The sequence below is a fragment of the Triticum dicoccoides genome, chromosome 1A, assembly GCF_002162155.2.
Source record: "Triticum dicoccoides isolate Atlit2015 ecotype Zavitan chromosome 1A, WEW_v2.0, whole genome shotgun sequence".
NCBI lineage: Eukaryota > Viridiplantae > Streptophyta > Magnoliopsida > Poales > Poaceae > Triticum > Triticum dicoccoides.
In genome coordinates, this window is record NC_041380.1 from 605,001,415 (window position 1) to 605,022,514 (window position 21,100).

The 21,100-nt window shown below is 46.9% G+C and overlaps 2 protein-coding genes and 1 long non-coding RNA gene across 3 annotated transcripts in view; 2 read left to right on the top strand and 1 right to left on the bottom strand.

Annotated features, from left to right (window-relative positions):
* Nucleotides 1–7,150, bottom strand: part of LOC119349460 — an 8,438-nt gene extending 1,288 nt beyond the window's left edge. The window contains exons 1-3 of the long non-coding RNA XR_005169429.1: nt 6,898–7,150; nt 6,621–6,792; nt 6,283–6,403 (exon numbers count right to left, since the gene is read on the bottom strand). This is a non-coding gene — a long non-coding RNA (uncharacterized LOC119349460). The remainder of the gene's footprint in view (nt 1–6,282; nt 6,404–6,620; nt 6,793–6,897) is intronic.
* A 3,007-nt stretch (nt 7,151–10,157) lies between these two features.
* On the top strand, nt 10,158–12,460 carry LOC119349466. The gene is made up of 3 exons (XM_037617506.1): nt 10,158–10,233; nt 11,707–11,900; nt 11,996–12,460. Exons 1-3 carry the CDS (start codon nt 10,159–10,161, stop codon nt 12,219–12,221), a joined length of 495 nt encoding a protein of 164 aa, XP_037473403.1. The 5' UTR covers nt 10,158; the 3' UTR covers nt 12,222–12,460.
* Nucleotides 12,461–18,176: 5,716 nt separating this feature from the next.
* Nucleotides 18,177–19,520, top strand: LOC119357184. The gene is made up of 3 exons (XM_037624174.1): nt 18,177–18,272; nt 18,793–19,055; nt 19,168–19,520. The coding sequence occupies exons 1-3, from the start codon at nt 18,177–18,179 to the stop codon at nt 19,415–19,417; spliced, it is 609 nt and encodes a 202-aa protein (XP_037480071.1). The 3' UTR covers nt 19,418–19,520.
* Nucleotides 19,521–21,100: the final 1,580 nt, after the last annotated feature.

Sequence of the window (21,100 nt, forward strand, 5' to 3'; positions counted from 1 at the left end):
CGGCTCTCATCACACTGGCTCCACCCAACCAAATAGCCATAGCAGCCCAAACTCATATTTATCTTCTCCATGGCATGGCAGACTAGGACCATAACCTGGAAATGCATCGGCATACTCCAGCAGGTGGCAGCGCGAGGAGGTTTCTTGGCTGCTTGGACCTCATAATGAGAGAGAAAGGATGGGACTAAGTTGAAGCATAGGAACAGTATTGACAATGGTATTGCATGCAGCAAGGGGGTTGAATGATGAAGGAACTACACGTAGGAGTGTGGTATGTGAAGACAGGGAAATGAGGACGAGATGGGTATTATGCAAAGTACGACAGGGAAATACCCAAGTTTGGCTATCATTAATTATGCTACCAGCTAGTTAATAGTACAGAAATTTAGATAGCTAGCTCATAGAGTTTATTACTGTCTAGAGATGGATTAGTTTGATCTCGATCTCTTAGAGAAAAATCTGTTTCCAAATTTGTTGTTCTCAGGCTGCTATATAAAGCTACAGTTTGTATATTCGTAATCAAGTAATGAGACTTGTCTGCGCCTTTTCTTCCCTAAGCCTAAGTCATCTCTCTAATCTATAGCCTCTCCTAATCCCTTACGGCATTTCCCATCCTCTAAGAAGTACTTGCCCCGTAATAATCCTGAGGCTGAGAGGATAAACAGGACAGCCTTATTGGGTGGAGATGAGAGGATATTGATAGGGGGTGACTTATGGAGACCACAGGAGATAAGTCTTATCTTCGTTATGATACAAAGGTAAGCTTATATAACTGGCTATGATGAATTAACTTGGGAAAAAAATAGCAATCATATGATTCAGAGTCTATAAGGTAGTAGGTCTTATATTTCTATCGATAAAAAACTCTGCCTCTAAGGAATGGCATAGTCTATTTAAAACAAATTGATAGCATGCTAATAACTAAAGTTGGGCACCTGTGGCTGTACCTGTCCCTAACAAAAACGGTACAGTTTCAAGAAGCAGTCATCGTATAAGGAGCATCTGTTTTTCAGTGGCATTTCAGATATTCGATAAATTACCAGTAGCACAGATGTAGTAGCGATGATAAACTGCCATATTAGAAGGAAACAAGATCATGCATACGTAAACAATAATGCTATACATATATATTGTTGCCACGACTTTCCATTTCCTATGTTTTCTTGTCAAATGTGTTGGAACTAAACACGACATAACCTCCCATATACGTGTGCGTATATGTTTCTTGTTCTTGCATGTATCCGTGTAGGATTTAGTCTCGGAGTAGTATTGCCAAGGCAGATAGCTTCTACTATATATATGCGTGAACCCTGTAACTTGTACAACCGAAAAGATTGAGAAGCAATAAAGCAAACAGGAACGACAAGTTCCTGCGGCCATCAAACCAGCCTCCTCGCGTACGTGTGTGTTCCCGGCGTAATCAATCGAAGCAAGGATTGATTGGCTGTTGTACGTGCGTCTTGGAAAAGGTGTGCGTGAGTACTAGTAGATCAAGTTGGATCAAACGTGCTACCTTTGTTTATTGCTTCAGCCGACTCGGGGTGGAATCCAAGACAGCCAACATTGCTTCGCTTCGTCATCGTTCAACATCTGTCGTCACCGTCGCCGGAAAGTACTCGGCGTCGGGACTGGGCCAACAATTGGTATCTAGAGCAAGGTTGATCTTCTAGTAACGGAAGATCATGTCAGACGACGAGAAGACCAAGCAGCTGGTGGAGTACTCCGGTGCGGCTAAAGTAATTGCTGCTCCGACGAGATCGGAGTATCCATGATTCGACCGTGGGAACTTCATGGTGTGGGCGATCATGATGGAGTGGGTGCTCGAGGCTAATGAGCTATGGGAAGCCGTCGACCCCGGCGGTGATGAGTACCTGAAGGGTGGTGCCTTATATCGGAAGGATCGCCAGGCTATCACGGCCGTCTGCTCGATGATGCCGATGGACGTGCAACAGCATCTAATTCCAAAGAAATCAGTGAAGGAGGCATGGGACATGCTCAAGATGTTGCATCTAGGGCACTCGCGTGTACGCGAGGCAAACTTGCAAAATTTGCTAAAAAGCTAGGAGAATCTGAGAATGGGAAAAGATGAGACGGTGGACGCCTTCGCGGCGAGGGTTGCTTCGATGGTTAACAGGATTCGCAGTCTCGGAGACAAGTTGGAGGACATCTCTGTGGTCCTGCATTTTATACGTGCCGCTCCTCCGCGCTACACATGCCGATTGTGTCAGTGATCGAGCAATGCGTTGATCTTAAGACTCTCACTTTGGATGATCTGGTTGGTCGCTTCAAGGCGCATGACGGCGGATGAAGTTGAGTCAAGGCGACGCGAAACAGGATGAGTACCTGATGCTTACGCGCGCTCAGTGGCAGGCAATGGTTTCCAAAGAGAACAATTTCGACAAGGCGTCCGGTAGCGGCAGAAAGTACCGTCCCGCAAAGGACATCGACGATCAGTCGAAGAAGCCAAAGAAGAAAAAGTTCGACAAGAGGAAGATCCGCTACCACAACTGTAATCTGCTCGGGCACTTCAAGTCGGAGTGTAAGAATCCCCCGAAGGAGAATGCCCTCATGGCCCAGCAAGGAGATGAAAGTGACATGATGTTGATGCGTGAACTCGTGGACAAGGACGATCCAGTTCTTCAAGTGTCGGCTAAAGAAATTGTCGTGCTCTTTAAAGAAAAAGTTCACTCTCAAGATCATGGTTCAGAAACTCATGTCGATGCTACGGACGCGGGGGGTGATTCTGAAACCTACATCGATGTTAAGGGCATACGCGCTAATTTCACTGAAGCGGATGAAGCAATTACCGCGTGTGCTCGGCCATGGAGAAGCAGTCTTTATACGACGTGCACACAAGATAAATCGGCATACGTGACGCCTGAAGTCCATGGAGCATAGTATGCTGGTGCTAGAGCGGATGCATATGCGTGCAAAGAATACCGAGGCGAGGGTGTCGCGGTTGTCATATCGGCGTCAGAAAGTAGCCGAGGCGCCCTACAAACAGGAGCTGTCTGTCTCCCAGCGAGAGAAGCTTGGAGAGCAACGCCTGGTAGGCTACGCGCACGCAGTCCGAAGGCTCAAGGCTGGCCAGGAAGCAGCCTAAAAGAAATGAGTAGGCCCCCAATAGGCCAGGAAGAGGGCAACTCACGTTGGCTCAAACCAGCAGGTCGTGGACCATGTAGAGCAGCAGCGTGGAGGCCTAAAGGCTTTTGTAGCAGCCGTCCACCAGGAAGCAATGGAACAGCTTGTGACCTATGGAAAGAAGCGGGAGAAGGCCTAGACGTTGGTTTAGTGAGCAGCAATTTAGGTGACAGCCTAACAGCAGAAGCAAACACGTCTAGACGTCCTCTATTGTCCGTGTCACTTGAAGATTTTCATGCGAGAGAAGGCGAAGTACTGCCTCCGATACCCGCGGATGAAAAGCCAATGACAACGTGTGAAGCACGTGGCAACGCATCGCTCCTGAAGGTACAAGGAGCCGCGCAAGCAACGTCGCCTCCGACAGTAATGGAGGAAATGGCATCATCACCTACACCCGTACTTCTACAGCCGATGTTGCACCCATATTCGGAGAGAACTCTTCGGACGCTTGACCCGGTAAAGATGGAATGAAGTGGATGGCGGTGTCTAAGCATCGACGAACCGATAGAATTTGAGGATGCAAATACAAAGGAGGGTTGGCGTCAGGCAATGGAAGAAGAGTTGAGGTCGATCCATGACAACAATGCATGAGAGCTTGTGGATCTTCCCAACAATAAAAAAGCCATGGATTTCAAGTGGGAATTTATGATCAAGAGAGATGCCGAAGGGTCCGTGAAGCACAAAGCAAGGCTAGTAGCCAAAGAGTACATGCAAGAGCAAAGTGTGGACTTCGAAAAAGTGTTCGTTCCCGTTGCAAGGATGGAATCGGTGAGATTACACATAGCTCTTGCGGCTCAGGAATCATGGAGCATACATCGCATGGATGTAAGATCCGTGTTTTTGAACGGAGAGTTAGAAGGAGACGTTTATGTGAACCAACCACCGGGATTCATGAAAGAGGGAGAAGAACACAAGGTATTGAAGTTACACCAAACCTTGTACAGGCTACGACAAGACCCTCGGGCGTGGAACATCAAACTTGATCGGACGATGATTTCTCTTGGATTTGATAGAGCCCCACTAGAGTATGTAATGTACAAGAGAGGTGAAGGAAGGAATCGTCTACTAGTTGGCATCTACGTCGACGGCCTGTTGATAACTGGAGCATATGAAGAGGTGATTGCAAAGTTCAAGTTACAAATGAAGGAGTTTTTCAAGATGGATGATCTTGGTATTTTGAGTTACTACTTCGGGATGGAGGAACATCAAAAGCCAGAGGAGATCACACTATGCCAAGTGGCATATGCAAGAAAGGTATTTGAAAGCCGTGGCATGAAAGATTGCAATCACATTGTCGCTTCAATGGAATCTCGTCTTGAGCTGAGCAAGAAGGAGATATGGTGAAACTACTTGGCTATAGTGGTAGTGACAAGGAAGGAATTGTCGACGACCATAAGAGTACCTCGGGCATGGCTTATTTCCTTGGTGAAAGCATAGTAAGCTGGCTATCACGAAAGCATAAAATGGTGACATCGAGTGAAGTGGAGTATCAAGGTGTGTGGCTAGTGAGGCTACACTCTGATCTCATGGAACGAGATCCGGAACAAGTGGTGCTCAATGTTGACAGTGAGTCTACAACGTTTCTATGCGAGGATCCAGTGCGGCATGATAGGAGTAAGCACATTGATACGATGTATCATTACACCAAGGATTGCGCAGAAGAGGTAAGATGAAGGTCAACTACGGTTGCACTGATGATCAGCTGGCGGACATCCTAAGCAAGGCTTTGGATGGACATAAGTTCTTGGAAATGCAAAAAAGGATCGGTGCCGGAACAGTGACGTAACGACTTCGTGTTTAGGGGGGTGATTGTTGGAACTAAATACGACATAACCTCCCATATACGTGTGCGTATAGGTTTCTTGTTCTTGCATGTATCCGTGTAGGATTTAGTCTCCGAGTAGTATTGCCTAGGCAGCTAGCTTCTACTATATACATGCGTGAACCCTGTAACTTGTACAACCGAAAAGATTGAGAAGCAATAAAGCAAACAGGAACGACAAGTTCCTGCGGCCATCAAACCAGCCTCCTCGCGTACGTGTCTGTTCCCGGCGTAATCAATCGAAGCAAGGATGGATTGGCTGTTGTACGTGCGTCTTGGAAAAGGTGTGCGTGAGTACTAGTAGATCAAGTTGGATCAAACGTGCTACCTTTGTTTATTGCTTCAGCCGACTCGGGGTGGAATCCAAGACAGCCAACGTTGCTTTGCTTCGTCATCGTTCAACATCCATTCACCGTCGCCGGGAAGTACCCGGAAAGTACTCGGCGTCGGGACTAGGCCAACAATTGGTATCTAGAGCAAGGTTGATTTTCTAATAACGGAAGATCATGTCGGACGACGAGAAGACCAAGCAGTTGGTGGAGTACTCCGGTGCAGCTAAAATAATTGCTGCTCCGACGAGATCGGAGTATCCACGATTCGACCGTGGAAACTTCGTGATGTGGGCGACCATGATGGAGTGGGTGCTCGAGGCTAATGAGCTATGGGAAGCCGTCGACTCCGGCGGTGACGAGTACCTGAAGGGTGGTGCCTTATATCGAAAGGATCGCCAGGCTATCACGGCCATCTTCTCGGTGATGCCGATGGATGTGCAGCAGCATCATATACCGAAGAAATCAGTGAAGGAGGCATGGGACATGCTCAAGACGTTGCATCTAGGGCACTCGCGTGTACGCAAGGCAAACTTGCAAAATTTGCTGAAAAGCTAGGAGAATCTGAGAATGGGAAAAGATGAGACGGTGGACGCCACGTTGGTCAAAACTTGCAAAACTCGTGTTGTCCTATATATTTAACCCAGGTGGGTGGGAATGATCAACCTCGCGACCATCCCTTCTTAGTCAGCCACGTTGACTTCAATCACATCAACTCATAGTTGTGTCTAAACTTCCATTTTATGGCATTCCAGGAACCAGACTGTGAACAGGCCGGTACACTCTGGCTTCACGTCAATTCAGTTTATGCAGCTATGATGTAAGACGTAACCACACCGAAGCACACTCAAGAGCACATGTTTCCACTGGGTGCTTACAATCAATTATTATCATGTAAATGTGATAGAAACAACTGTTTGCAAGAAAAATGTGCAAGGATGTGCATATACCATATATCAGTAAAAGAAACAACATAGAAATAATAGTTACCATTATAGTACGTTTCCTGGATTCACGAAGCAGTCCAAGCAATTTTTCAAAAACACCGAGGCTCACTCTTTTCTTGATCTCGAGAGAGCCGGGCCACTCATTTGTAGATGGCTTTTCACCGCTACAATAGATAAGCAACATAACAATGAAATAAGAGTGCTGCCAAAACTCCGGGATGCATACATATGCGATGCTCTCCATAATGAACCGGTGCGTTGTTTGCTAAAAATATACTAGGAATTACAAATGAAAGTACACCTTGTAGCTAGTTAGCTGTGTGCCTCTCTAACAAAAGTGAATTGTGTGTGATTATTATAAGCAAGGTAGATGAAACAAACCTTTTGAAGATAGCAACAACATTTGTGAGTGAAGACCCAGTAAGCTGAATTGTTCCCTCCCACACAATGGCATGCGCCAATGCAGCATCCACCTTTTCAGGGGAGGATTTGACTAACACATCTCCCTTTGGTTCTTCTTCAACGGGTGGAGATGGGCTTCTTAAAGAAGAAACTGGTGGAGATGGCACATGGTCAGAATCATATTGGAAATCTGATACATCAGCCTCGTCCATAGTTATGGGGAAATTTGATGAGTTGACTTTGTCAGATTTGTTACCGTTACGATCATCTTGCGGCAGGGCAGCAATGGGCTGACGTTGTCTAGGTTGTCGTTCTGAAGCAACGATCCCCAGGAAGTCAGAGAATTAGACCATCTTTGGCCCATTCACGCCATCATACCTTGGTTGCAGCACAAGATCATCTATCTCGTTTGCTAGATCGCTAGATCTGTTACTGTTGCATGTCCCAGCAAAAGGTTTCTGCCCCCCAACCTGGTTGTTGAAATTGAAATCAGTGCTCAAGGTAGCAGGCAGAGACTCCCCGACTTTGGATCTCACTGACTTGGTTGGCTTCATCGCGCTGCTGCTGCTGCAGATCCAGACACACGCACAGCAAGAGGTGAGAGAGGTCAATCAATCCATGGCGGAAGTGAGTTAACAAGGCGACTGGAGTTGTGGTAGCACACCATACACCATAGGAACGAAGGAACGAACTGGTCGGAGAGGAAGGGTTTCTCGGAGCTCACCTCGGTGCGGTCGGCGTAGAGCCCCGCGCGGAGGCCGGGGGGCGGTGGCGGCGGAGCGGGTGCTGGGTCCGTGGTAGGGCTGGGGGATTGGGTCGCCATGGGATGGGCGGCGGGATGGGGACGATGGGGGAACGCCGCGCGCACGCGTCAGTGACTAGACTAGACTACGGTGTTGGGCGGAGATCCTGGGTATAAAAAAGGGCGACTACTACGAAATCTGAGTAAAATAAGCCGCCTTCTATGCCGTAGGATCCGCATGAGCTGGATCACTCGGATATATTCATGTGGTTTTTTTTAAGGAAAATCTATTCATGTGTGTGCCCAAAAAAAAGCCCCACGAAGATGCACGCGAAAGGGCTTTCAAACTTGATCCCCTTCGAGGAAGGAATTGGTAATCTTAAAGGTGTCCTGGTGTGCCGTGATTCCCCTACTATCTCTCATTTGTTATTTGCTGATGACTCTTTGGTTCTTATGAGGACAGATGCTGAAAATGCAACTACACAGAAAAGAATTCTGGATGCTTACTGTTTAGCCTCAGGATGGATGGTGAGTGTAGCAAAGTCATACAGATGTTGATGACAAAGTGGAGGTATGTCAAACACTAGATATCATGACTGAGTTCTAATACTTGGGCCTTCCGCCTACGGTCCAAGTTGACCGAGTGGATTGCTTTAAACATCTAATTGAGAGGATTCAGAAAATTCATAAATGGATGCAAAGAGGGAACTTTATCTTATGGAAGCAAGGAAGCTATTAAAGCGCCGGCCCAGGCCATTCCTACATATGCGATGAGTGTGTCTAAATTTCTGAAGAAATTTTGCAAGGGGACCACTGATGCTATTTCGCACTACTGGTGCAGTGATGGGGAACACCAACACAAGATGCACTGGTTCGCGTGGTGAAAATATGTATCCTGAAGGATAGGGGTGGAACTGGATTCCGTGACATTCATAGTTTTAATCTAGCAATGCTGGCCAAACAGTGTTGCAGACTCATTGAGTATCATGATTTATTATGTGCAAGGGTACTCCGATCTAAATATTTCCCCTCCCGTGAGTTGCTAAACTGCGAACTCAAGAAGGGCTCTCCATTTGCATGGCAGAGCATTTGGGCGGGAGTGCAAACTTTTAAAAAACGAAGTATTTGGTGAGCTTGTCCTTCAGTCAGCGTCGCAAACAACGGCGATCGCTCCAACACATTGATGTCATTGTGAGACCCGGGCATGCCAAAAAAAGCGTGCCAAATCCAAAGATCCCGTGATGCTATTGCTTGAAGAATGATGGTAGCCTTCTTAACACGACCTTGATATTGCACTTGTAAAACCTTCAGGAAGTTTTTCCATTTGTGATGCATGCAGTCAAGAGACCCAAGCAAACTTGGCCACTCTCTTGCTTCTGAGATTGTCGAGAGCCTCTTGGTGTCTGCCATAGTTGGTTCTCTCAGGTACAGAGGTTCGAACACCTCGACCACGGTAGTTGCAAACCTGATCATGGCATCTCCGCATGTGGTCTCAGACATCCGTAGGTACTCGTCCCACGAATCGGTGGTTCTGCCATATGCAAGCATCCGGAGTGCGGCCGTGCACTTCTAGTAACCAGAGAACCCAATAGTTCCTGTGGCGTCCTTCTTCCGGATGAAGTAGTTATCATAGGACCGGACGTCATGGTACAAACGATCGAAAAAAATCTTGCGCATCCGAAAATGATGGCGAAAATGTTCAGCGAAGAGTGCATCCAGAACAAAGTAATCGGCCATCAATGTCAAATGGCCGCGCGCCCTATTGCAGTTGAGCACTCGATGACCCTTGATCGAGCCCTTTAAATTGAGAACATGTTCCTCCACACTCTCCACGTCTTGAAAGACCGACTGCATCATCGATGTCTCATCGGAGTACCCCTCCTCCTTCGACGAGCCATTAGATGACTCAACATAGTGCTTGTATATGTACTTCAAATCGGAATCCATTGCTAGAAAGAATAGTCGGGCATGGTAAGTATAGCAGTAGCTGATGGTACCTCGCAGCGCGGTAAGAGGACGGGGGTTGAACGACCACTGGAGGTGACGGAGACGTAGAGTTCTGGCAGGGGTGTGGCGTGGCGGGGAAGGCAAGAGAGAATGTGGGAAGAAGAGAAAACGGGAGGGATGAAGCCGCGAGGTCTGGGAAGGGTTTGGGTGGGCCGGGGGTGTCGGAGTCCTATGTGTCTGGTGTCCGAACTCCCATAAACCTCCCCCACGTTTGTCTCTGGTTTGCGGGAGAAAACGCTTCCTTCACGCGGACTGATACATACTTTGCGTTGGATGGCTTCCATGGTCCGGCAACGCGATCTAAACAGATACGGGCAGTTTACGAATCTGCCTTGAAGATGCCCTTACTACTCCCTTATAATCCAGCTCAACCTCCAGCTTCCGCACACGGCACACCCATTTCTATCGCTAGTTGCACTGCTCTCCGACGGGCTACATCTCCACTCGTGGCCGGGAAGTAGCGGCATTGATGTTTTTTTTTGTGATCGATATCTAATTGTGAGTATTATCTAGCAGAATCTTTTTAAACAGCAATTATAATAGATAGACAGATGGATTCCCTTAAATAAAAGGAAAGATTTGTTTCACAACAAGGTTCTCAAAAAAGAGAAGAAAAAAAAAACTCTGCACGATCGCTTCCTGTCCTTATAGTCGGCGGAAGGTCGGCGAACGAGGAACCCTAGCCCTAATCAGTTTCGATTAGCAAGGTATATATAGGTTCCAACCCGGCCGGCCTGATTTCTCGAGGAATCTTGCAGCGGGGCGACGATGGCGGCTTCCCTCCGCGCAGCGGGGAGGAGGATCATGCGTCTTCCACTGGAGGGGCTTCGCCACGTCCAGCAGGTATCCCATGTCCGGCTTGCTATTTTCCTAGCTAGGTCTGACCGGTGGTGCTCCTCTCTTCTTCTCCAAATACTATTACACAGCGATGCACGGGTATCCTTAAACACAGGCAAACGACATCTTTTGGACTCCAACTAGTTTTATATTTTGCCGTGTGTAAGATATAATCAAGGTTGAGGATAACAATTTTATCCATGGGTATGTGTATTGACCCGCATGGATAAGGTATGGGCACATTTTCATATCCATGGACAGTGTCCGAACCGTACCCAACTACTCGTGGGCAGGACACGGGTGTGATTTTGTGCCCATGGATACACCGAGACAATACCCGATTATCTTACTGCTGGTGGGTCACATGTGTTATAAACCCTAAGCTACCTAGTCATTTTATGTAAGATCAATACCCCTACCTCATCCTCCTCCCAATAAGCAATTCCCCAACCATGGTCCCCTAAAAAACATCCCCAACCATAGAAACCTCTCGGTGGCTCGTACCTCCACCACACACGGCACTAGCAAATATACCACCACCCTTCGATGTTGTGTTGATCTACCTGATGGGTGCTCATCAGGCATGGATACCCATAGGGTATGGACATGGGCTTGGATATTTACCTGATGGGTAGGGTATGAGTATGATTTTACGCTCATGGAAAATATAGGTATGGGTGGGATTATTGTAACCGCGTCATACTTTATCCATTGCCATCCTTAATCAAGGTGTATTCCTTGTTCATATGCAGACCACATGTCTCATCCAGATTAGAGTTTTGGATTTCGGCCAGAAAAAAATACAAAATTCCAGCGAAATCCACCCATTTCATTCTGGCCCGGTAGATTAGATTGCTGTCCAAAAATTTCGGTCCCGTTTGAATTTTTGGCCCAGCCCGCCCAACCTGTGTTGCTCTTCTGGTGATGTGAAAGGCTGAAACTGAGCTACCAACCCTAAAAAATGTCAAATTCCTCGGTTCTTCTGTAAGCGGTGGCGTCATCCTCGTACCAGATGCGCCTCCTCTTCCTGGATCCCATTGTCCTCGCGCCTGATGTACGCTTTCTTCCATGACGCGGCGTGCTAGCAGTTGGCTGGGACCGCAGGTGCGCTTGTCCGGCGGCCAGAACTAAACTGGATATTGCAGCATCAGGTGCGCCTGCATGGGCAGCGCGAGACTTGGACAGTTTTGATTCACATATGTATAAGCAATCAATGGATCGTTGCTGTTCAACTTGGTTCTGCTGTATTCTAGTTGCTGCAGGATTTTAATTTTTGGGACAATTTCATTCAAAATTCACTCATTTTTTGTTCAAGAATTCAAAACTTGGGTTTGTCTGGAATTTTCTAAAATTTTCCGACAAGCCGAATTTCGCCAATTTCATTCCGGGGCGGTATATCTTTCAAAACGAAATCCTAAACCTCGATCCAGACTACTATTTTGTTATCACTTCTCAATGCTGCTGCTTTTGTGTTTCCAGATTGACAGATCCAGCCGTCTTTGGAAGCAACACCGTGGCTCAGAGTATGGTGCGTCCGTTATCCGGCAGTACAAGGAGCAGCTCTATGATCTCATTGCCGGCGGCCACCCCGACTCAGCGACCTTCTTGCGGAACCGGAGTCTGCTCAAGGATCTCTCTACACGAATCGAGCCTAGACCACATGACCCTCTATGGTACAATATCAACTATATGCAGACATAAAGGTTTGCTCTCCATACTTCCTCTGCTACATAAATGATTCTTACGTTCTCATCCCACCTACCTCTAGGCGCAAGTTAACAAGAAACAAGAAGGTGGCTCGTTATGCTGCGTGGACGGGTATTGTTCTTATTTATGCGCTCGGTTATTGTGCCTTGGCTTCCGGTCCTGAAATAGTAGAGTATGAAGGATATCTTGTTACTGCCGAGAGTCTAGCCATGATACAAGGATATCAGCAGGCTGCTGAGAGAGTGCACAAGCAAGATGTTTATCAGCCTGTTGCTACTGCTGAATAGGAGATGGGTTGAAGATGACATGCATGCATCTTGTTTCAAGGAGAAGCAAGACGAATATCAGTTCTTTTCCGGCACCATGTTATATATCCGTTCAGTCTAGAACTTGAGACATGGCATGTTACGTATCCTTTCAGTCTAGACCTTGAGTAATATTATACTGGATGATCTTTGATTAGGGCTGCAGGCAGGCAACCCGCATAAGCCCGCATAAATATGACATTAATTCAAATTAAGCTGAATCTGGCCGGAAGAATTTATAACTAGCCTGAGATATTTTGACTTGGAGGTGGGGCGGATCCGGCGTCGCTCTGCATCCCTATCTTTGATAGCATTGTAATATATTTGCGATGTTGCTGCAAGCTATATTATTCTTTACGTTGCATGAATTCACGATCGTATGAATTGTTATCATCGAATCAGCATCGTCATGTGCTCCCGCACGTCACCCTATCTGAACAAGGACGTACTTCCCCAGCTCGAGGGCGAGGATCTAGACCCTGCCATGGGGACTGTCTCATTGTCGTCGCCCTCTGCCCTCAGCCACCTCAACGTCGGGAGTCCCTCACCTTCGTTCGTCTCTTTATGATGCATGCTCGGTTGCCTGGAAGCGGAAAGGACACAATGGTATTTTGCTTAGTTCACTTTGCACTAAGCGGAAAGTTATGATAATCCAACAATAATATTTTTTCATTACATGGACTAATGAAGGGAAGCAGCTAGCAGTACCAAGTTGTTTTGTGTACTCGTTCGTTGGATCGGAATTCGGAGGCGACAAGGCGGGCCAGAACCAACAACGCATGAGGCGTGTACTTTTACTAACGTTCATTTCTTTTTAATCTGCATATGCATATAAAACCTTTATGAAGTCAAACTTCCTAAAGCTTGATCGACTATATAAGAAAAAATATCAACATTCAGAATATGAAATCATTGTCATTAGATGGATCATGAAAGAAAGTTAGGGTTTGTACCTCTCGACGGCGCCGGCGCAGGTCCGCATCGTCTCTGGTGGCCCTAGGGCCATGGAGGCGTGGTGGATCATGGCAAGGGCCGGCGGGAGGGCTCCGTTTTTAGTCATTTTTCTCAATCTTGTTAGGGTTTGTGTCCTATTCAGGAAGGCGAGACGGCGGTGTCTCCGGCAGATCTATCTTTGGTGGATTTGCTCGGATCTCGTCATTGTTCATCTACGTTCGTGTGTCTTCGATTTGGATCCTTTCGATCTACGTTATTCTTCATCGGCGACAGTTCCTGTTCTGGGAGTGCTGGTCCTATGGGGCCTTAGCACGACGACTTTTCGATTGTCTACTACAACAAGTTGTGCCCGACTCCGGCGATGGAGGGATGATGACAACGGTGCGCCTTGTATTGCCATGATTGAAGATGAATAAATTGGAAGTTGTCTCGCAAAAAATAAAAGATGCATCATGAAATTAATTTTCATACTATATAATTTTTGTATTGTAAATGTTGATATTTTTAAGATAAAGTATGTCAAACTTTACGTATTTTGACTTCAAACAAAGTTTATACACTGAGTAAAAAGAAACAAAAGGAGTATGTATTACACCTACATGTTTTATTTGAGATACGTACGTACATACTACTTGAGATGCTAGCATGGAATCTATGCGTTTGAAATGCCCTGCATGAATAAGAGCATCTACAACCAGGGTTGGAAAATTCCTGCTCCCAAAAGACCGTGGGTGCGTCCGGGCGCTTCCACTGACACTGAAGAAGAGAATCTTTTAGCTTGAGCAAAATGAGGGAATGATTTTAGGGCAGGAGAACCTTAAAGAATATATTACCAATTACTATAGGCAGTTGTTTGGGCCTTCTGAGGACAATTGTGTTTCTTTGGATGAGTCAAGGGTTGAGGATGTTCCTCAGCTCGCAGTTGACGAGAACGACATTTTGACAGCTCCTTTTTCGGAGAAAGAGGTGTTTGATGCAATCTCCCAAATGAAAAATAATAAAGCTCCAGGTCCAGATGGTTTCCCGGTGGAGTTTTATAAAAAGTGCTGGCACATCATTAAGGGGGACTTGGTCCCGATGTTCTAGGATTTTTTTCTTGGGACAGTTGCAGTTGTTCCACTTGAATTTTGGCACTATCACTCTGCTTCCTAAGAAAACAGAGGCTGTGAGGATTGAGCAATTTAGACCGATCTATCTTCTTAACGTTAGCTTTAAGATCTTTACCAAAGTTGGGACTAATAGGCTTACACAGGTTGCGCATTCTTTGGTGCAGCCATCCCAAACTGCTTTCATGCCAGACAAGAACATCCTAGAAGGGGTTGTGGTTCTGCATGAAACGCTCCATGAAATCCACACGAAAAAACTAGATGGGGTGATTTTCAAAGTGGATTTTGAGAAGGCGTACGACAAGGTAAAATGGCCATTTCTTCAGCAGGCTTTGCGTATGAAAGGATTCGATCAGGCCTGGAGAGACCAGGTAGACCCGATCACGCGAAAAGAAAGTGTTGGAATCATGGTTAACGATGGCACAGGTCATTATTTCCAGACACGCAAGGGTCTACAACAAGGAGATCCGATGTCGCCGATTTTGTTCAACATTGTCGTTGACATGTTGACAATCCTAATAGGAAGGGCCAAGGAAGATGGCCAGGTAGATGGCCTCACCCCACATTTAGTTTAAGGGGGAGTGTCTATCCTACAATACGCCGATGATATTATTATCTTTATGGAGCATGATCTGGGTAAAGCTAGAAACATGAAGTTAGTATTATGCTTGTTTGAACAATTATCGGGGTTGAAGATTAACTTCCACAAAAGTGAATTGTTTTACTTTGGAAGAGCTAAAAGAAGAACAACATGCTTACAAAGAATTGTTTGGGTGTGAATTGGGATCTTTACCCTTCACGTATTTGGGTATACCAATCTAACAAGCTTTCTAACAAAGAGTGGAAGAGCAATGAAGATCGATTTGAGAAAAAACTGAGCTGCTGGAAGGGCAAGCTTATGCCATATGGAGGACGATTGATTTTGATTAATTCGGTTCTCACAAGTATGCCTATGTTTTTATTGTCCTTTTTTGAAGTACCAGTTGGGGTACGAAAAAGGCTAGATTTCTGTCGATCGCGTTTCTTCTGGCAGAGCGACGAATTAAAAAGAAAATACAGACTTGCTAAGTGGGATATCATTTGTAGGTCGAAAGACCAAGGGGGTCTATGCATTGAAAATTTAGAGGTGAAGAACAGATGTCTTCTCAGCAAGTGGCTATATAAGTTATCTGTAGAGACGGATGTTACTTGGGCACAGATTCTTCGTAATAAGTACCTCCAGTCCAAAACTTTGTCCCAGGTGACGGTAAGGCCGACTGATTCGCCTTTTTGGAAGGGACTCATGCGAGTAAAAGTAGCCTTTTTCAATATGACAAAATTTGTAGATTCTGGGAGGATACATGGCTAGGGAGACGCCCATAGCAATCCAATATCCTTCTCTATATAGTATTGTTCAGCGAAGAGATGCTTACGTTGCAACAGTACTATAGTCAAATCCTCTTAATATTCAATTCAGGAGGACGCTAGTGGGACACCGTTGGGAAATTTGGCTCCATCTTATGAGAAGATTGATGGAGGTCCAACTCTCTCAACAGCCAGATCATTATGCTGGAAACTAGCTAAAAATGGGAAGTTTTCGGTTAAATCCATGTATTTGGATATTATCAATGCTAGCATTATTCCTAGTTCGAAACATGTTTGGAAAGTCAAAGTGCCTTTAAAAATCAAAATGTTTATGTGGTTTGTCCACAAACAGGTCATCTTAACTAAAGACAATTTGGCGAAACGCAATTAGTTGGGTTCTAAAAAATGTAGTTTTTGTGATAGTGATGAGTCAATCAGACACCTCTTTCTCGATTGCCCTCTGGCTAAGATTTTGTGGAGATCGGTCCACATAGCCTTTAATATATCTCTTCTGAATTCCATCAACACGTTATTTGGGACGTGGTTAGATGGAATTAACGTAGTAACAACGGGATATATCCGTGTAGGAGTATGTGCTTTACTATGGGCAATTTGGAACTGCAGAAACGATTTGGTTTTTAACAGAACAACAAATATTCGTTTCTTGCAGGTTATCTTCAGGGCCACTGCACTCATCCGTATGTGGTCGCTACTCACTCCCACGGAGGCCAGGGAGCATTTGGTTACTGAATCTATCCGATGGGATACGATAGCTCGGGTTATATTCAACCGGTTTGGATGGCGGTCATGTAATAGAATAGGTGTTTAGTTTCCTATCTATTTTATTTGCCTGCCGGTTGTGGCTGTCCGGTTTGTTGCTTTCGTGCTCTGTGTTGAGCACAACCTTTTTTGTTCGAGACTATAAGACATTTGTTGGATCTTTTGCTTATTAATAATATGGTCGTATGCATCTTTCTGATGCAGAGGCCGGGGCAAACCTTTTTTTTTTAAAACGAACACTGCATGAGAAGTTGCCATTTTGCCCTCTCCAGAACCACAAACCTCAGATGTCATATCCATTCTTCATACAAACACATGCAAAGTATCTAGATCATACGAGATAGCACAGAACGTAGCATTTTGGGCATCGGACATCCACAAAGTTCATCCAAAAGGCCCACGGAGTTCAAATTCAACCTAAATAGAACATTAAACAACTATAAAATAATCTAAACATAGATAAAGGGGCCGGCCAGAGTTCACCGCTTCTTGGCCGAGCCCTTGCCCTTGCTGTTGGCGGCGCGACGGCCATGTACATGTCGGCGGCAGGAGGGTTGTTGTCGCCGTCGTCGTCCATGGTGGTGCCGCTCTCCGATGTGGACGAAATGTACCCAGGAAGGTGGTACCCAGGAAGGTGGCGAAGGTGGCGTTGGTGTTCATTCGTGTGGCGGGCGCCATTGGCGGTGGTGGTCCCTTCTCCTAGGCGAGGAGCTCGGATGCCTCGAGACCGAGGCGGGGGCACCACATGTCAGTCTCCGCCGGTCATCGACCGCCACATGACCTCGTGGATGAGCGCCTCCTCTGGGTCGACGGGGCCGAAGCGCGCCCACTCGCGGGAAGAGCCGAACGTCGCCAAAGCCGCCGCCCACTGCCGCTCATGTCGGGCCGCCTTCGTCTCCGACTCTGGCTTGCGCATCCGCACTGCAACCACGGGCGCAAGCACCATCCGCTGCCCGGGTGGTGCGCGCGCCTAAGGGAAAGGGGAGATGCCCGGGCTTCGGGTTTGGAGCAGCGCAGTGCAGGACAGCTGATCGCGCCTCGCGTTCTGCTGAGGGAGGTAGAGGAGCTCGTGGCGGACGCGAGGGAGCTTGAGCTCCCGCCGGTGTCCACACATGAGTGCTCCGTGGTGATGCATAGCGCGAGCTCCTCATGGTCCGGCGCGTCGGAGCTAGATCCGCGGTCCTTCTCTTTGACGAGACCATCCTAGTCGACCGGATCAGGCACACTGTGGGAGCGCTCATCGGAGCTGGCCATGGCGGAGCGGAGGATAGGGTTTGGAAGGAAGCGGAGGTGACGAGGACAATGGAGAAGTCGAGTGTGGATTGAGGTTTGACTATGATTCGTCGGATGGGATGGGGTTTTTCTGGGGGGCGGCGCAGACCATAGCGGGCTGAGCTGACGTGACGGGCGAATCCAGACACATCCGGGTGTATGGGTCGGATATGGAGTTGCCAGTCAGTCCGGGCATTTGGGCCAGATTTGGGGCGCCTGGTTTGTTGCCGCTTTTGCGTCTGGTCACTTATCGAGCAATTCCTAAAAAAAACTTATCGAGCAAAAGAAAAGAAAAAAAAGCGACGACTCGCGGAACGTAATCAACGAAGGCTCCTCGTTTGGCGTCGGAAGGCGAACGTGGAACCCTAACCCTAACCAGCAAGGTACTTACGGTTTTACCTTTAGGGGACTCATCACCTTAAGCTTGGGTGATTCGCCCTACACCTTTCACCTTTGTTGTTTGCAGTGCAGGCCTGCGACGATGGCTGCGTCTCTCCGCACGGCGGCGACCACGAGGATCCCGCGTCCATCGGTGCTTCGAGGGCAGGGGCTTCGCCGGCTCGTCCACGCCGAGGATGTATGTATCTTCTCTGTCCCATATCCGGCTCGCTATTTTCCTAGTAGGTCCGTGGCGTCCCGACGTCAAGTTGTTGATGGAGCTCCTCACCTCTGATCTGCTCTCTGCTCTCTGCCTCTCTACAGTATATCACAGGGATGCACGGGTATCCTTAAAACAGGCATATGTTTCATTGATTTCCATTAGTAGCTACAAGATGCATGAATAATCCGTTGATAGTTTTGTAAAATCGGCATAATTTTGTCTCCAACGAGTTTCACGTTTTGCTGTGCCGTGGCATTGGTAGATGATCAACTGCCTTGCTTGAATGCCCTAGATATTTTGGTGAAATTCGAGGTCTTTTTGTCTCCCAACTAATTTGCTGTACCTAGATAATCAACTGCTATGGATGCGTCAATATGTCCGTAAAATCGACATCCTTTTTGTCTCCAAATATTTTATATTTTCCTGTGCAAGATATAAGGTGTGTTTCCTCTACGTAGACCGCATGCCTTGTCAAATGCTGCTTCTGTGTTTCCAGCTTTCCAAATCCATCCTCGCCTTAGACAAGGAACACCGTGGTTCGCTAGTCCAGCGGATGGGGGAGCTGCTGCGCTTGCAGGCTTCCAAATTCACCCACACCATGAAGGAGGAACACCGTGCGGAGCTAATCCAGCTGAAGAAGGAGCAGTTGTACGAAGTCATGGCCCTTGTCGAAGCCGATTCCGCGACCTCGTCGCGGGATAGGAGTCTGCTCAAGTATATCTCTACCCAAATCGAGCCTAGACCACATGACCCTCAATGGTACAATATATCAACCACATGGAAACATAGAAGTTTTTTTCTTCTCCTATAGTTCATATATACCTGTAGGCGCAATAAGTAATTCTTACCGTCTCATCCCACCTACCTGTAGGCGCAAGATAACCAGGACCAAGAAGGTGACCAAGTGGACTGCGTTGGCGGGTATTCTTGTTATTAATGCTCTCGGTTATTGTGCCCTGCCTTCCGGTCCTAAAATAGTGAAGTATGACGGATATCTTGTAACCGTTGAGAGTCTTCCCTTGATACGACGATATCAGCACGCTGCTGAGAGAGCGAGCAAGCGAGATGGATATCAGCATGTTGCTACTTCTGTGGGACTGGACAAGCAAGAGGAGATGTGAACAAGCAAAAGGGATGAAAATGACATGCATGCATCTTGTTTGATGGAGAAGCAAGACTGCAGTTCTTTTCCACCTAGAACTTGATGAGACATGGTGGGTATCCTTTCAGCCTAGAACTCTGAGTAATATTATTACTTGATGATCTGTCATAGCATTTGTAATAATTTTATTACTTTCTGTTTGAGTAAAAAAAAGAGTATAGTTGGATGGATGCTCGATCAGCGTTATGAATTGTCTTCATCGAACCAACATTGTCCATGTGCTCCCAAACGCCACCTAGTCTGAATAAGGAGGCTCTTCCCCAGCTCGAGGGCGAGTGGGTCACCGGAGCCGTGCTAGACCCTGCCACGAGGGTGGTCTCATTGTCATTGCCCCCCTACCCACTATCCATTCTTCACCAACTCCGGCGTCCAAGTTCTCCTCACGGTTGTTGGCGGCGACGTGTGGCACCGGCGCTTTGGGGCATCCTAGTAAGAAGTCTATTTCCATTTAGCTAGTTCTTTCCTTCCAAAATGTAATAATGGTGTGTCCTAAACTACCTTCCCTTTCAGTTAATACAATGTGATTTGTGGACCTCTCCCACTTGTAGTTTTTCGGGTTTCCAGTATTACCTCGTGATCCTAGATGAGTACTCACATTACTCTTGGACATTCCCTTCATGGAACAAGTCCGACATTGTCGACATGACCCATAGTTTTCATGCCTACGGGCTCACTCAATTTCATGTCCCCAACTAGTGTATGCAGTGCGACAACGGGGGTGAATTTCTCACCACATCTCTCTGCGACCTCTTCTCTAGATGTGGCACATCATTCGGCCTCTCATGGCCTCGCACATCGCATGGTAAAGCAGATTGCCTCCTCCGCACCACTAGTGACATTCTTTGCGTTCTTCTCATCCACGCCAACCTACCACCAGCCTTCTGGGTTGAGGCCCTTCACACTGCGACCTAAATCATAAACCGGCGACCGTCCACCTCCATTGCATCCGAGAATCCCTACTACCGTCTCCTCGGCAAGCACCCCACAAACGATCACATGCGTGTCTTCGGGTGCCTTTGCTTCCCTAACACCATTGCCACTAGCCCACAAGCTTGATCCTCGCTCCTCACGCTATGTCTTTCTTGTTTATCCCTTAGAGCACAAGTGCTAGAGGTGTTTGGACTTAGACACACGCAAGGTTGTCATTTCCCGTCATGTTACATTCGGTGAATCCGTGTTTCCCTATTTTTCTACTGCAGCCGCACCCCCTCCTACCCAATGCCCGGCCATAGAGAATCTCGGGCATGAAATCTTCCTCGAGCCATTTCAAAATATGTTTTGACGATAGTTAAAGAAAAGAGGAGCCGATGAGCGGAAATCACGGTGCCCTAGACTGGGCGACGGAAAGGCGATCCCTGATCGCGAGAGGATTGATCTTGTCAGAGGCAAGACCGCGGGATCAAATTGTTGGAAATATGCCCTAGAGGCAATAATAAATTGATTATTATTATATTTCCTTGTTCATGATAATCATTTATTATCCATGCTAGAATTGTATTGATAGGAAACTCAGATACATGTGTGGATACATAGGCAACACCATGTCCCTAGTAAGCCTCTAGTTGACTAGCTCGTTGATCAATAGATGGTCACGGTTTCCTGACCATGGACATTGGATGTCGTTGATAACGGGATCACATCA